Source organism: Aquarana catesbeiana, unplaced genomic scaffold (genome assembly GCF_042186555.1).
Source record: "Aquarana catesbeiana isolate 2022-GZ unplaced genomic scaffold, ASM4218655v1 unanchor229, whole genome shotgun sequence".
Classification (NCBI taxonomy): Eukaryota; Metazoa; Chordata; class Amphibia; order Anura; family Ranidae; genus Aquarana; species Aquarana catesbeiana.
Window position 1 is genome coordinate 2,350,595 of NW_027362656.1, and position 17,662 is coordinate 2,368,256.

Genomic DNA, 17,662 nt, shown 5'->3' on the forward strand with positions numbered 1-17,662 from the left:
CCTACCAATCTTGTAACAGTGAGGGATTGTGTGATCTTCCTGTGTGGAATCCTGGGAATACAGAGTTACATACTTAGTCGGGTTGAAAAAAGACACAATTCTATCTAGTTCAACCATAAAATAAATAAATAAATAAATAAATAAATAAATAAATACTATACAATCCCATATAACCAATTCTATACCCACAGTTGATCCAGAGGAAGGCAAATAACCCCAGTAGAGCATGGATTTAATTTGCTACAGCATGGGAAAAAATTCCATCCTGACACCCAGAGAGGCAATCGGATTTTCCCTGGATCAACTTTACTTATAAATGTCAGTACCCAGTTATATTATGTACATTTAGGAAAGTATCCAGGCCTTTCTTAAAGCAATCTACTGAGCTGGCCAGAACCATCTCTGGAGGGAGTCTATATCACATTTTCACAGCTCTTACTGTGAAGAAACCTTTCTATATTTAGATATGAAATCTCTTTTCCTCTAGACGTAAAGAGTGCCCCCTGTCCTCTGTGTTGACCGTAAAGTGAATAACTCAACACCAAGTTCACTATATGGACTTATATATTTGAACATGTTGATCATATCCCCCCTTATTCTCCTCTTCTCAAGAGTGAATACATTCAGTTCCTCTAATCTTTCCTCATGGCTGAGCTCCTCCATGCCTCCTATCAGTTTGGTTGCCCCTCTCTGCACTTTCTCCAGTTCCCCCATATCCTTTTTGGATGGGGACATCTCTCTGGTGGGTTCCTGGTATTAGGTGGCTCCATCATATCCTTGTGTCCTTCTGAAAACTCCTCCATACTCCTCTTTATACTCTTCTTTAACAACAATATTATAATCCCTGAGGTTTTCACTCTAAGTATATAATAAAACATTCATTGCAACAAACATGCTGTGTATAAATCAGAACTACCAATAATTGTCAAAAATCTACCTGATGATGGTGAGGGATGGTGTGATCTTCCTGTGTGGAATCCGAGGAATACAGAGGACAGAGACATCTCTCTGGTGGGTTTCTGTAGCTGGATGACTCCACCATGGTGTCCTGGTACAGATCTTTGTGTTCTTTTAGAAACTCTGACTCCTCCATCACTCCATCCTCCTCTTTTATCACTTCTTTAACCTCAACTCTGGAATCTCTCAGGTTTCCACTCTGAATATATAATAAAAATTACATAAAATTTAACAATGCAGATAATGTACAGATCCTAATGATACTATCAGTGATTGTTCCTCATCTACCTGATGATGGTGAGGGATGGTGTGATCTTCCTGTGTGGAATCCCGGGAATACAGAGGACGGGGACATCTCTCTGGTAGTGTGAACATGGCATTGTGCTGTGTGTGTATGTACTGTATATCCTTATAGATGGGGTCATCTCCACTCCCACCAAGGGTGATAGAAATATATTACTGCTCGGGGGGGAGACATTTTGGCCCCTTTAATTTTGCAGTAAAATTGATGGCAGATTTAGTCATGTAGAACATCTGTTATATGGATACAGAGAACCCCAGCTGAGAGTAAAGGGTGGAAATGGCTCCTGATCCCCAGATCTGGGCAATTATGTCACCAATATAAATTGGTGCAGCCCGTAAATTTAACCCGCTTTTCGGGGTGCCCGTGAATGCCCGTTACCGGCACCGGTGCCCGTAAAAATGATGGCCATGAGCCGGCCACGCAACTGCGCATGCGCCGTTCCGAAGCTGGCCGGGCTCGGGAAAGCTCGTACGCGCTCGAATCGATCGAGCACGGCAGCAAGCTGACAGCTGAGCCAGGCGACTCTGTCCTATCATGCAGTGCATGACTTGGCTGGCTGCACACCCAGGCACCAGGTGGAGGTACGGAGAGTGAAGCTGTGGGGGGATCTTCATAGTAAAAGGAGGACATTACTGGGACTGGAGCTGGGAGTATGATGGTGAATAGAGCACATCAGTCTCTGTCCCTGGCTGCATGGCATATGCAGGAGACAGAGACTAATGTGCTCTATTCACCATCATATTACTTCTCCAGTCCAAATCAGATTCATCAGTGTGCTGTGTCCTCATCCTGTGCCCCTTTCACCTCTCCACAGGTCAGGGCAGAGGTGAAAGGGGTACAGGAGGAGGACACAGCAACAGATGAATCTGATGTGGACTGGAGAAGTAATATGATGGTGGACAGGGGAGGAGGCTGCTGTGAGGATGTATCATGTCTGCAGTCTTTGTCCACCTCCTGTATCATGTCCGCAGTCTCTGTCCACCTCTTGTAGTATGTCCGCAGCCTCTGTCCACCTCCTGTAGTATGTCCGCAGCCTCTGTCCACCTCTTGTAATATGCCCGCAGCCTCTGTCCACCTCTTGTAGTATGTCCGCAGCCTCTGTCCACCTCTTGTAGTATATCCGCAGCCTCTGTCCACCTCCTGTAGTATGCCCGCAGCCTCTGTCCACCTCTTGTAGTATGTCCGCAGCCTCTGTCCACCTCTTGTAGTATGTCCGCAGCCTCTGTCCACCTCCTGTATCATGTCCACAGCCTCTGTCCACCTCTTGTAGTATGTCCGCAGCCTCTGTCCACCTCCTGTAGTATGCCCGCAGCCTCTGTCCACCTCTTGTAGTATGTCCGCAGCCTCTGTCCACCTCCTGTAGTATGCCCGCAGCCTCTGTCCACCTCTTGTAGTATGTCCGCAGCCTCTGTCCACCTCTTGTAGTATGTCCGCAGCCTCTGTCCACCTCCTGTAGTATGTCCGCAGCCTCTGTCCACCTCTTGTAGTATGTCTGCAGCCTCTGTCCACCTCTTGAGGTATGTCCGCAGCCTCTGTCCACCTCTTGTAGTATGTCCGCAGCCTCTGTCCACCTCTTGTAGTATGTCCGCAGCCTCTGTCCACCTCCTGTAGTATGTCTGCAGCCTCTGTCCACCTCTTGTAGTATGTCCGCAGCCTCTGTCCACCTCTTGTAGTATGCCCGCGGCCTCTGTCCACCTCTTGTAGTATGTCCGCAGCCTCTGTCCACCTCTTGTAGTATGTCCGCAGCCTCTGTCCACCTCTTGTAGTATGTCCGCAGCCTCTGTCCACCTCTTGTAGTATGTCCGCAGCCTCTGTCCACCTCCTGTAGTATGCCCGCAGCCTCTGTCCACCTCCTGTAGTATACCCGCAGCCTCTGTCCACCTCCTGTAGCATGTCCGCAGCCTCTGTCCTTCTCCTGTAGTATGTCCGCAGTCTCTGACCATCTCTTGTCTCTTATCACATCTGCAGTCTCTGAGGGGATCCTAGAAAGGATTCAAGAGTGGGAGCGCTGCCGGGTTGGGGGTTACGGGAAGAGACAGACACGTGTGGACTGTGGAAAGGAGACTATAGAATAGCCGCCAAGCTAGAGCCATCTGACTGAGCCCTGCTGGGTGCACCTGAGAGGAGGTCAGCAACAGCGCCGCCAGGCCAGTCTGGGGGGGGGGTCACTGATGTAAGGCGGGAGTGAATACAATAATGTAAGGGGGTACTGATATAAAGGTTCCCCCCTATATTAGTAATTCCCCCCTTACCTTAGTGTATTCACTCTCAGTGGCGTTGTTAGGTGGGTGCGGGGGGTGCGGGCCGCACCGGGTGACACCCGCCAGAGGGGTGACACCCGTAGGTAGCGGCACGCACCGCTTACACTGCCCCCTGCCCTGATCTGCTCCTCCGTCCGGACTTGCGCTGTGTCCCTCAGCGCAGCGAACTGAAGCCGCCTCCCCCTCCTCTCTGTTTACATTTCCACAAGAGGAGGGGGAGCCCGAGGGACACACACGGCTGTGTGTATCATCCGCGCTGTTCTGAGGTCTGTAAACTTTATGTATGTGTGGGTGCAGGGGGTGTCTATGCTAATAGGGGCTCTGCACTGAGGGGGGGTGTCTATGCTAATGGGGGGGCTCTGCACTGAGGGGGGGTGTCTATGCTAATGGGGGCTCTGCACTGAGGGGGATGTCTATACTAATGGGGGCTCTGCACTGAAGGGGGATTCTATACTAATGGGGGGCTCTGCACTGAGGGGGGGTGGCTATGCTAATGGGGGCTCTGCACTGAGGGGGATGTCTATACTAATGGGGGCTCTGCACTGAGGGGGGATGTCTATACTAATAAGGGGCTCTGCACTGAGGGGGGGTGTCTATGCTAATGGGGGCTCTGCACTGAGGGGGGGTGTCTATGCTAATGGGGGCTCTGCACTGAGGGGGGTGTCTGTACTAATGGGGGCTCTGCACTGAGGGGGGGTGTCTATACTAATGGGGGCTCTGCACTGAGGGGGGTGTCTATACTAATGGGGGCTCTGCACTGAGGGGGGTGTCTATACTAATGGGGGCTCTGCACTGAGGGGGGTGTCTATACTAATGGGGGGCTCTGCACTGAGGGGGTGTCTATACTAATGGGGGTCTGCACTGAGGGTGTGTCTATACTAATGGGGGCTCTGCATTGAGGGGGGTGTCTATACTAATGGGGGCTCTGCATTGAGGGGGGTGTCTATACTAATGGGGGCTCTGCACTGAGGGGGGGTGTCTATACTAATGGGGGCTCTGCACTGGGGGGGTGTCTATACTAATGGGGGCTCTGCACTGAGGGGGGGTGTCTATACTAATGGGGGCTCTGCCCTGAGGGGGATGTCTATACTAATGGGGGCTCTGCCCTGAGGGGGGATTCTATACTAATGGGGGGCTCTGCACTGAGGGGGGGATTCTATACTAATGGGGGGCTCTGCACTGAGGGGGGGATTCTATACTAATGGGGGCTCTGCACTGAGGGGGGATTCTATACTAATGGGGGCTCTGCACTGAGGGGGGATTCTATACTAATGGGCAGGGGTCTACACTGAGAGGGGGATTCCATACTGATGGGGGTCAGCACTGAGGGGGGAGTATGTACTGATGGGGGGTCTGCACTGAGGTGGGAGGTTGATACTGATGGAGGGGGGTCTGCAGACTCTGCACTGAGGGAGGGTGTCTGAACTGATGGGGGGTCTGCAATAAGGGAGGGGGTCAGTACTTAGTGGGGGGTCTATACTGAGGAAAGGGGGTCTGCACTGAGCGGGAGTCTATATTAATGGAAGGGGGTCTGTACTGAGGGAGGGGGGCTATATTGATGGAGTGGGGTCTGTAGTTAGTGGGGGGGGGTCTGTACTGAGGTAGTTGGTGGAGGAGGGGGTGACACCAATTTTTTCGGCACCGGGTGACACCAACCCTAGTGACGCCACTGTTCACTCTGCGGAAGGTGGTCTCTGGTCACCATCCTGCAGACTCTGATGTAAGGGAGAACTCTCTGCTGGCTGGGTTATAGTAACCTGACCATCATGTGAATTGAGAAATATGTTTTTTTGACTTTTGTTTAACTTAAACACATTGCTAATAGCACTAGCTATGTGTTTATAGTTCAAATATTAATATTTGCAATGTTTAGCACTAAAAACAGTAATTTTATGTACTTTTTTGCAGTGCCAGTAAAAAATGTGGATCTGCCAGTAAATTTCATGTTTTTTTTTTGGTCAGCAAAAAATTGGCACCGTTTGTAAATTTTGACGTTCTGCCAGTAAATTTCACTTCGGGGGATTGGCAACACTGCTTCATACACACTCAGAGCTCCGCCTCTTCATACACACTTAGGGCTCCGCCTCTTCATACACACTCAGAGCTCCGCCTCTTCATACACACTCAGAGCTCCGCCTCTTCATACACACTCAGAGCTCCGCCTCTTCATACACACTCAGAGCTCCGCCTCTTTATTCGCACTCAGAGCTCCGCCTCTTCATACACACTCAGAGCTCCGACTCTTCATACACACTCAGAGTTCCGCCTCTTCATACACACTCAGGACTCCGCCTCTTCATACACACTCAGAGCTCCTCCTCTTCATACACACTCAGAGCTCCGCCTCTTCATACACACTCAGGAGCTCTGCCTCTTCATACACACTCAGAGCTCCGACTCTTCATACACACTCAGAGTTCCGCCTCTTCATACACACTCAGGACTCCGCCTCTTCATACACACTCAGAGCTCAGCCTCTTCATACACACATTTAGAGCTCCGCCTCTTCATACACACTCAGAGCTCCTCCTCTTCATACACACCCAAAGCTCTGCCTCTTCATACACACTCAGGGCTCCTCCTCTTCATACACACTCAGAGCTCCGCCTCTTCAAAAACACTCAGAGCTCCTCCTCTTCATACACACTCAGAGCTCCGCCTCTTCATACACACTCAGAGCTCCTCCTCTTCATACACACTCAGAGCTCCGCCCCTTCATACACACTCAGAGCTCCACCTTTTCATACACACTTAGAGCTCCTCTTCTTCATACACACTCAGAGCTCCTCCTCTTCATACACACTCAGTGTTCAGCCTCTTCATACACACTCAGGGCTTTCCCTCTTCATACACACTCAGAGCTCCGCCTCCTCATACACACTCAGGGCTAAGCCTCTTCATACACACTCAGAGCTCTGCCTCTTCATACACACATTTAGAGCTCCGCCTCTTCATACACACTCAGAGCTCCTCCTCTTCATACACACCCAAAGCTCTGCCTCTTCATACACACTCAGGGCTCCTCCTCTTCATACACACTCAGAGCTCGCCTCTTCATACACACTCAGAGCTCCTCCTCTTCATACACACTCAGAGCTCTGCCTCTTCATACACACTCAGAGCTCCTCCTCTTCATACACACTCAGAGCTCCGCCCCTTCATACACACTCAGGAGCTCTGCCTCTTCATACACACTCAGAGCTCCGCCTTTTCATACACACTTAGAGCTCCTCCTCTTCATACACACTCAGTGTTCCGCCTCTTCATACACACTCAGGGCTTTGCCTCTTCATACACACTCAGAGCTCCGCCTCCTCATACACACTCAGAGCTAAGCCTCTTCATACACATTTAGAGCTCCGCCTCTTCATACACACTCAGAACTCCGCCTCTTCATACACACTCAGAGCTCCGCCTCTTCATACACACATTTAGAGCTCCGCCTCTTCATACACACTCAGAGCTCCTCCTCTTCATACACACTCAGGGCTCCTACTCTTCATACACACTCAGAGCTCCGCCTCTTCATACACACTCAGAGCTCCGCCTCTTCATACACACTCAGAGCTCCGCCTCTTCATACACACTCAGAGCTCCGCCTCTTCATACACACTCAGGGCTCCGCCTCTTCATACACACTCAGAGCTCCGCCTCTTTATACACACTCAGGAGCTCCGCCTCTTCATACACACTCAAAGCTCCGCCTTTTCATACACACTCAGTGTTCAGCCTCTTCATACACACTCAGGGCTTTCCCTCTTCATACACACTCAGAGCTCCGCCTCCTCATACACACTCAGGGCTAAGCCTCTTCATACACACTCAGAGCTCCGCCTCTTCATACACACATTTAGAGCTCCGCCTCTTCATACACACTCAGAGCTCCTCCTTTTCATACACACTCAGAGCTCCGCCACCTTCATACTCACTCAGAGCTCCACCTCTTCATACACACTCAGAGCTCCACCTCTTCATACACACTCAGGAGCTCCACCTCTTCATACACACTCAGAGCTCCACCTCTTCATACACACTCAGGAGCTCCGCCTCTTCATACACACTCAGAGTTCCGCCTCTTCATACACACTCAGAACTCAGCCTCTTCATACACACTCGGAGCTCCGCCTCTTCATACACACATTTAGAGCTCTGCCTCTTCATACACACTCAGAGCTCCTCCTCTTCATACACACCCAAAGCTCCGCCTCTTCATACACACTCAGAGCTCCTCCTCTTCATACACACTCAGAGCTCCGCCCCTTCATACACACTCAGGAGCTCTGCCTCTTCATACACACTCAGAGCTCCGCCTTTTCATACACACTTAGAGCTTCTCCTCTTCATACACACTCAGTGTTCCGCCTCTTCATACACACTCAGGGCTTTGCCTCTTCATACACACTCAGAACTCTGCCTCTTCATACACACTCAGAGCTCTGCCTCTTCATACACACATTTAGAGCTCCGCCTCTTCATACACACTCAGAGCTCCTCCTCTTCATACACACCCAAAGCTCCGCCTCTTCATACACACTCAGGGCTCCTACTCTTCATACACACTCAGAGCTCCGCCACCTTCATACACACTCAGAGCTCCGCCTCTTCATACACACTCAGAGCTCCGCCGCTCCGCCTCTTCATACAATCTCAGGAGCTCCGCCTCTTCATACACTCTCAGGAGCTCCGCCTCTTCATACACACTCAGAGCTCCGCCTCTTCATACACACTCAGAGCTCCGCCCCTTCATACACACTCAGAGCTCCGCCTCTTCATACACACTCAGAGCTCCGCCTCTTCATACACACTCAGAGCTCCGCCTCTTCATACACACTCAGAGCTCCGCCTCTTCATACACACTCAGAGCTCCGCCCCTTCATACACACTCAGAGCTCCACCTCTTCATACACACTCAGAGCTCTGACTCTTCATACACACTCAGAGCTCCGCCTCTTCATACACACTCAGAACTCCGCCTCTTCATACACACATGTATAGCTCCGCCTCTTCATACACAGTCAGAGCTCCTCCTCTTCATACACACTCAGAGCTCCGCCCCTTCATACACACTCAGAGCTCCGCCCCTTCATACACACTCAGAGCTCCGCCTCTTCATACAAACTCAGAGCTCCTCCTCTTCATACACACTCAGAGCTCCGCCTCTTCATACACACTCAGAGCTCCGCCTCTTCATACACACTTAGAGCTCCTCCTCTTCATACACACTCAGTGCTCTGCCTCTTCATACACACTCAGAGCTCCGCCTCTTCATATACACTCAGAGCTCCGCCCCTTCATACACACTCAGAGCTCCGCCTCTTCATACACACTCAGAGCTCCGCCTCTTCATACACACTCAGAGCTCCGCCCCTTCATACACACTCAGAGCTCCGCCCCCTCATACACACTCAGAGCTCCGACCTCTTCATATACACTCAGAGCTCCGCCCCTTCATACACACGCAGAGCTCCACCTCTTCATACTCACTCAGAGCTCCACCTCTTCATACACACTCAGAGCTCCACCTCTTCATACTCACTCAGAGCTCCGCCTCTTCATACACACTCAGGGCTCCTCCTCTTCATACACACTCAGGGCTCCGCCTCTTCATACACACTCAGAGCTCCGCCTCTTCATACACACTCAGTGCTCTGCCTCTTCATACACACTCAGAACTCCTCCTCTTCATACACACTCAGAGCTCCACCTCTTCATACACACTCAGGGCTCCGCCCCTTCATACACACTCAGAGCTCCGCCTCTTCATACACACTCAGAGCTCCGCCTCTTCATATACACTCAGAGCTCCGCCCCTTCATACACACTCAGAGCTCCGCCTCTTCATACACACTCAGAGCTCCGCCTCTTCATACACACTCAGAGCTCCGCCCCTTCATACACACTCAGAGCTCCGCCTCTTCATACACACTCAGAGCTCCGCCTCTTCATACACACTCAGAGCTCCGCCCCTTCATACACACTCAGAGCTCCGCCTCTTCATACACACTCAGAGCTCCGCCTCTTCATACACACTCAGAGCTCCGCCTCTTCATACACACTCAGAGGTCCGCCTTTTCATACACACTTAGAGCTCCTCCTCTTCATACACATTTAGAGCTCCGCCTCTTCATACTCACTCAGAGCTCCGCCTCTTCATACTCACTCAGAGCTCCGCCTCTTCATACTCACTCAGAGCTCCGCCTCTTCATACACACTCAGAGCTCCGCCTCTTCATACACACTCAGGGAGGAGAGAAAGGGGAAGGATATACAGTACATACACACACAGCACAAGGACGTGTTCACACTATGAGATGATTCTCTGGGATGCAGTTTCTCTGATCTCCACAAGGTGGTGATCTCACCTCTACCCAGATAGGAAGTCTCTATGGAATACAGACAGGAAGTGATGTCAGATACAGACAGGACATTCCATTTGGTAAGACGTAGAGAGAAGACAATGTAGGATCTGGAGGCAGAGGAGGTAATATGTAGATTAACCCCTTCAGGGGGATCAGCTGATGATTAATATATCTTGCTTCCAAAGCTGGTCATACATGGTTCAGTTTTATCGTTCATCCAGTGGGCTGAGTAGGGTTGCCACTAAGGATGAGCTCCGGCGTGTTCGCACAGCCCAGCCAGGAAGTCGGCACTGCGGAGCGTTAATCACAGGCAGTGAGACATTGTCCCGATGTGCAGCTGCAGAGATCGAGAAATATCTCACTGCCTGAGATTATCGCTCCGCAGTGCCGACTTCCTGGCTGGGCTGTGCGAACACGCCGGAGCTCATCCTTAGTTGCCACCTCATCCCTTTAAACCCGAACACATAATAATTACACAGGTTCTGTGGCTGATTAAGGTGGTAATTAAACTCACTTGGTGCCTTATCTGCATTATATTAGCCTCAGAACCCGTGTAATTCATATGTGTTCGGGTTTAAATGGATGAGGTGGCAACCCTAGGGCTGAGTTAAAAAGCTGAACCAATTCCCCCATCCGCATATTGGAGGGGGATGGGGGAATCCTCCCCGCTGCACTATTGTATTCTGACAATGGGGGGCGCTCCTCCGCTCTCAGAATACAAAGATCAGTGATGAAGCTATTGGCTGCAACCAAAACCTCAGACTGAAGTGGGGCTTTAAATAAAATGGAAAACTGAATGGTGAGGTGAGGAGGATTCTGAGAATATTATTTGATTTTACTATTTGTGTTCAGCTCTAGAGTTTTCCTCCTGTGAAGTCTGGAGATCATATGACCATCACATTGCCTCCACCTCCCTCCCTGATAGAATAGAGAAATACAAAGAAGATTCTAGAAGTCACGAGAGAGATCATGGAGGAGAGGTGAGCGGTGCTTGGAATTCTGGGACATTATCCAGTAACAGACAAGGGATGTGTCTGGATGGTGACTGTATCATTGTGTGTGTCAGGTTCCTATAAGGTGTCAGGATGTCACTGTCTATTTCTCCATGGAGGAGTGGGAGTATTTAGAAGGACACAAGGATCTCTACAAGGACGTCATGATGGACAATCGGCCGCCCCTCACATCACCGGGTAAGAGGAGACTTTATTGTAAAGGAGAGAGCAGTACGGAGGATCCACCTAGATCCCCCATCATCTGATAAACACATAGAAACAATGTATTCAGTCAGTGTGTGTGTTTCCTACAGATGGATCCAGTAATGGGAACCCACCAGAGAGATGTCCCCATCCTCTGTATTCCTGGGATTCCACACAGGAAGGTCACACCATCCCTCACCACCATCAGGTAGATGAGGAACAATCACTGATAGTATCATTAGGATTTGTACATTATCTGCATTGTTACCATTGATGTCATTTTTATTATATATTCAGGGTGGAAACCTGAGATTGTCTAAAGTTGAAGTAAAAGAAGAGATAAAAGAGGAGGATGATGAGGATGGTGTGATGAAGGAGTCAGAGTCTCTAAAAGAACACAAAGATCTGTACCAGGACACCATGGTGGAGTCATCCAGCTACAGAAACCCACCAGAGAGATGTCCCCGTCCTCTGTATTCCCGGGATTCCACACAGGAAGATCACACCAACCCTCACCATCATCAGGTAGATGAGTGACAATTATTAGTAGTTCTGATTTATACACAGCATGTTTGTTACAATGAATGTTTTATTATATATTCAGAGTGGAAACCTCGGGGATGATAATATTGATGTTAAAGAAGAGTATAAAGAGGAGGATGAGGAGTATGGAGTGATGGAGGAGTTTTCAGAAGGACACAAGGATATGATGGAGCCACCAAATATCAGGAACCCACCAGAGAGATGTCCCCATCCTCTGTATTCCCGGGATTCTACACAGGAAGATCACACCATCCCTCACTGTTACAAGGTTGGTGGGACGGAGGATATAAAACACAGACAATGTGTGGATTTTTATGTGATGTCACAATAATAAAGCTTATATCTTACAGATGATATTCTCTCTCCTTCTCTTGATTTAGAGTGGAGATCCAATCGATATAGAATTTGAGGTTAAAGCAGAAGAAGAAGAAGAGATGTATGTGAGGGATGATCAGCAGTCTATGGAGGAGGATGGAATAACGGGGACATTTACAGAGGAGGACACTCCTACAGAGATCAGCACAGGTGGGTCATTAACACTAAATACATCCCTCCACCCATACTGCTCACTGATTGGTCCAGAGTAGGGCGGGGACTGGGTGATATCAGCCTGTAATCCCCTGGTCACTTTCCTGAGCTGTGTTCCCCGTCCTGTATTCCTGTATATCTCTTGGATAATCTTCCTTCTCTGTGCTGTAGACACAATTTATGTATCTAGATTGGATTTATGGAGATTCTGGGGTTCAGCTGGCAGGAAAATGTTCATTTTCACCATAGGCGTTACTAGATCTAGGCACCTGGGGTATGTGTTTTGGGTCTTCTGCCCCATACCTGGGTATGGCAAGATGTCTGACAGAACAACTCTCTCAGGATTACTTGTTCTGTTTGCTGGCTGTGCCGGATGGAGGGATATGTCTGTATAGTCTCAGACCCAAGTCACTGAGTGCAGTCTCAGGAGATGGGAGGCAGCGGTGTGGGACCTCTGCAACTTGTCTCATGTAAACATTTAATCTTCCACTATTACTGAATACCAATATTATGAGTCCTGACCCTTACACTGTATAATTTATATTGTACATTATATACTCCTGACCCCTGCACTATATACTGTACAGTAAATCATTCTGATACTATAAAATCCTATCTGTTGTATCTTATATAATAAGTTGTACATTACATAGTCCTGACTTCTTTTGCACCCATTTCTACCAGCTGGACATTTTATATCTGATGATTTGATTGGAGCACAGACTTTTACATGTTGATAATAATGTGATAACATCCTCCAACTTTGAAACCTTAAACAGAAAGTGATAATGAGGGAGGAGTCAATAACCCAATGATGGTGGTCTTCAGGATCAGTCCAGTCTTCATCTTGGTTGTTCTCCCCCCATCCTCACTCTCTGACCTCTGGTGGGGCTCAGCCCCACTGTTATTCATGACTAAATCATGGACTAAATAAGGATGTGCAGTACTTCTTGTGTTGGGAAGATGGCAATGAGTGATAGAGGGGGAGGGGACACTCGTCCTATAATCCCTTCATCACTGTCACTCCTATAAAAGACAGTTCTCGTTGTTTCCTCACTCTCTGACTAAGGTCCATGAATAAAGAAATGAACTGGTAGGAGATTCAGAGGACCCATTTACTAGTTACCTTGAGGGGAAATTGTAGGATCCTCAGAGACAAAGCTGCCTGCTGTGGGCGGAGTCAGGGCCGTTGTTAGAAATCATGGGGCCCCGTACACCTGAGAGGGCCCAATGACTCCACCCACCTGCCTTAGAAAAAAAAATGCAGCTTTGTCTTCCAATGATTTTTCTCCTCCTGCAGCCTGTTATACATTTGATTAGACTTGGATCTGAAGATGCCTCAGCCCATCCCTGCTCATGAGAATGCTGCAGCTGACTTTAACCTCTTGCCGGCGGCGGGTCGGCACTCCTGTGCAAATCACCGTAGCAGCTCTAAGGCGGCAGGCGCAGGCTGCGGGGAAGTGCCGAGGGTCAGGCGAACTCGATGTTTGCCGGCGGCCCGGAATCACCTATTACAGAGACAGAACGGGGCACTGCCTTTGTAAACAAGGTGGATCCCCGTTCTGACAGATGACATGACAGAGATCTTCTGTCCCCAGTGATCGGAAACAGTGATCTCTGTCATGTCCCTGATAGCCCCTCCCCCCCCCCCCCCCACAGTTAGAACATACACAGGGAACACACTTAACCCCTTGATCGCCCCGTTAGTGTTAACCCCTTCCCTGCCAGTGACATTTATAAAGTAATCAGTGGATATTTTAAAATGTCAGTGGTCCCAAAAAAGTGTCCGATCTGTCCGCCACAATGTCGCAGTCCCGATACTAGTAAAAAGAAAAAAAAAAATTCCATAAATCTTTCCCCTATTTTGTAGATGTTATAACTTTTGCGCAAACCAATCAATACACACCTATTGCAATTTTATAACATTTTTTTACTAAAAATATGTAGAAGATACATATCGGCCTAAACTGATGAAGACATTTTTTTTTTTTTGGATATGTATTATAGCAGAAAGTAAAAAAAAAATTATATTTTTTTCAAAATTGTCGCTTTTTGTTTATAGAGCAAAAAAAAAAAAAAAAAAGATGTGATCAAATACCACCAAAAGAAAGCTCTATTTGTGGGGAATAAAGGACATCAATTTTATTTGTGTACAACGTCGCACGACCGCGCAATTATCAGTTAAAGCGACGCAGTGCACTCCAATAATTCAAATCTTTTCCAACCAAGCTGGATGGGGCAGAGGGCAGAGGTCGGTGTTTTGTCATCCGTGATGTCTCAATGTCTGCAGGGATACCCGCGATCGTCTCACGGAGAGGAAGAACGGGGAGATGCTAATGTAAACAAGCATCTCCCCGTTCTGCCTAGTGACAGTGTCACTGATCTCTGCTCCCTGTAATCAGGAGCGGTGATCAGTGATGTATCACGTGTAGCCCACCCACCCCCCCCACAGGTAGAATCACTCCCTAGGACACACTTAAAGGGGTTGTAAAGGTATTTTTTTTTTTTTTAAATAACAAACATGTCATACTTACCTCCACTGTGCAGCTCGTTTTGCACAGAGTGGCCCCGAACCTGGTCTTCTGGGGTCCCTCAGCGGCTGTTTCAGCTCCTCCCTGCAAGGACTCACCACCTTAATGTGAGCTCCCTCGCATGGTGGTTAGTTCTTGCGGGCGCCGCCCCTTGATACAGCTGGCGGCTATAGCCGCTCGCTGTATCACTCGGCCCCGCCCTACCCGGAGCACTGCGTTATTGGATGTGATTGACAGCAGCGCGAGCCAATGGCTGCGCTGCTTTCAATCCATCCACTGTAGCCAATCAGCGGCCAGGCTGAGCGGTGAAGAGGATGTCGGGAGCGAGCGTGGGACTTTTGAGGGATCAGGTAGGTAAAACAGGGGGGCTGGGGGCGGCGGTATTGTCGAAGTTTTTTCACCTTAATGCATTAAGGTGAAAAAAACATTTACCTTTACAACCCCTTTAACCCCTTCCTAGCCACCTAGTGGTTAACCCCTTCACTGCCAGTGTCATTTACACAGTAATCGGTGCATTTGTATAACACTGATCGCTGTATAAATGACAGTGGTCCCAAAAATGTGTCAAATGTGTCCGCCATAATGTCGCAGTCACAATAAAAATCGCAGTTCACCGCCATGACTAGTAAAAAAAAAAAAAAAATGTTATAAAAATGCCATAAAACTATCCCCCATTTATAGACGCTATAACTTTTGCCAAACCAATCAATAAACGCTTTTGCGATTTTTTTTTTTTTTTTTTTTTTTTTTTTTTATTTACCAAAAATATGTAGAAGAATACGTATCGGCCTAAACTGAGGGAAAAAAATTATATAGTTTTGGGAAAATTTATTATAGCAAAATGTAAAATATAATGCGTTTTTTTTCAAAATTATCGCTCTATTTTTGTTTATAGCGCAAAAAATAAAAACCACAGAGGTGATCAAATGCCACCAAAAGAAAGCTCTATTTGTGGGGAAAAAAGGACGTCAATTTTGTTTCGGGGCCACGGCGCACAACCGCGCAATTGTCAGTTAAAGCGAAGCAGTGCCGAATCGCAAAAAGTGCTCTGGTCCTTGGCCAGCAAAATGGTCCGTGGTTAAAGCGGAGTGGTTTGGGGGCAGTAAAAACACGGCTCAGCTGTGTGATTTTACTGCCCCACCAAACACAAGTAACATCTCATCATTCTGATGATCAGAGTACAGCGGGTGGTGTATGGCTCGGTCACAGTGTCACATGGCTGTTGGGCGATGACTTGGTTCTGGCTGTACTTAGGGTTGTCTCAATAATACTTTTTTAAGACCGAGTACAAATACAGATATTACTTACCAAGTACTCACCGATACCGATTACCAATTACCGATATTTCTTATCAAGTACTCACCGATTACCAATACTTCTTATCAAGTACTCACCGATACCGATTACCAATACTTCTTATCAAGTACTCACCGATACTGATACTTCTTATCAAGTACTCACCGATACCGATTACCAATACTTCTTATCAAGTACTCACCGATACTGATACTTCTTATCAAGTACTCACCGATACTGATTACCAATACTTCTTATCAAGTACTCACCGATACTGATCACCAATACTTCTTATCAAGTGCTCACCGATACCGATACTTCTTATCAAGTACTCACCGATTACCAATACTTCTTATCAAGTACTCACCAATACCGATACTTCTTATCAAGTACTCACCGATACTGATTACCAATACTTCTTATCAAATACTCACCGATTACGATACTTCTTATCAAGTACTCACCGATTACGATACTTCTTATCAAGTACTCACCGATTACCGATACTTCTTATCAAGTACTCACCGATTACCGATACTTCTTATCAAGTACTCACCGATTACCGATACTTCTTATCAAGTACTTATCGATACCGATTACCAATACTTCTTATCAAGTACTCACGATTACCGATACTTCTTATCAAGTACTCACCGATACTGATTACCAATACTTCTTATCAAATACTCACCGATTACGATACTTCTTATCAAGTACTCACCGATTACGATACTTCTTATCAAGTACTCACCGATTACCGATACTTCTTATCAAGTACTCACCGATTACCGATACTTCTTATCAAGTACTCACCGATTACCGATACTTCTTATCAAGTACTCACCGATACCGATTACCAATACTTCTTATCAAGTACTCACGATTACCGATACTTCTTATCAAGTACTCACCGATTACCGATACTTCTTATCAAGTACTCACCGATTACCGATACTTCTTATCAAGTACTCACCGATACCGATTACCAATACTTCTTATCAAGTACTCACGATTACCGATACTTCTTATCAAGTACTCACCGATACTGATTACCAATACTTCTTATCAAGTACTCACCGATTACCGATTACCAATACTTCTTATCAAGTACTCACCGATACCGATTACCGATACTTCTTATCAAGTACTCACCGATACCAAATACCGATACTTCTTTATTAAGTACTCACCGAGTGTAGGGTGTAACAAGATGGGCGTCAGGATGTTCAGCCGCTGACAGAGATACAGAACGTCACTTCTGTTCCTGAATGTCACCGATCCTGATGGAAAATGCGGCTGCGCCCTGCACCCCTGCCAGCTTACCTACTTCCACTGCTGCTGAGGACTCACCCTCCGCTCTGCCCTCTCCGCCTGATGACTCCGCCTGCTGTCTTCTGGTTGCACGCAGCAACGCCGCCTCTCCCAGGTATGGGATCAGCATAGGGAGTATTTGTGTGAGTACAAGTACTAGTATGGGGACACCCTATGTGTACTGTGTACAGTCTGTAACACTCAGTACAGCCATAAGGTAACCACCAATCATGGAACACCGAGACCGATCCATACACCACCTGATGATGAGAAGACACCATTGGGGAGTCCAGAGTAGTGATCACTGTGTGTGTAGTGTATGTGCGGCCACTTACCTGAGGCTGTGTACTGATTACACACACTGCTCCCTTTCATCT

The 17,662-nt window shown here is 47.9% G+C and overlaps 1 protein-coding gene across 4 annotated transcripts in view; it reads left to right on the forward strand.

The window, feature by feature from the left end:
• The window catches only part of LOC141121751 (uncharacterized), a 62,929-nt gene that overhangs the window by 41,859 nt on the left and 3,408 nt on the right, over positions 1–17,662 (forward strand). For 2 of the 4 annotated variants that reach the window (XM_073611467.1, XM_073611466.1), the window contains exons 4-7: positions 11,187–11,284; positions 11,374–11,601; positions 11,681–11,887; positions 12,000–12,144. In XM_073611467.1, coding sequence (XP_073467568.1) covers positions 11,187–11,284; positions 11,374–11,601; positions 11,681–11,887; positions 12,000–12,144 — 678 coding nt within the window. Of the gene's footprint in view, positions 1–9,896; positions 10,003–10,732; positions 10,861–10,946; positions 11,071–11,186; positions 11,285–11,373; positions 11,602–11,680; positions 11,888–11,999; positions 12,145–17,662 lie in introns of those variants that run through there. The other 2 variants (XM_073611469.1, XM_073611468.1) reach the window with 2 other exon arrangements.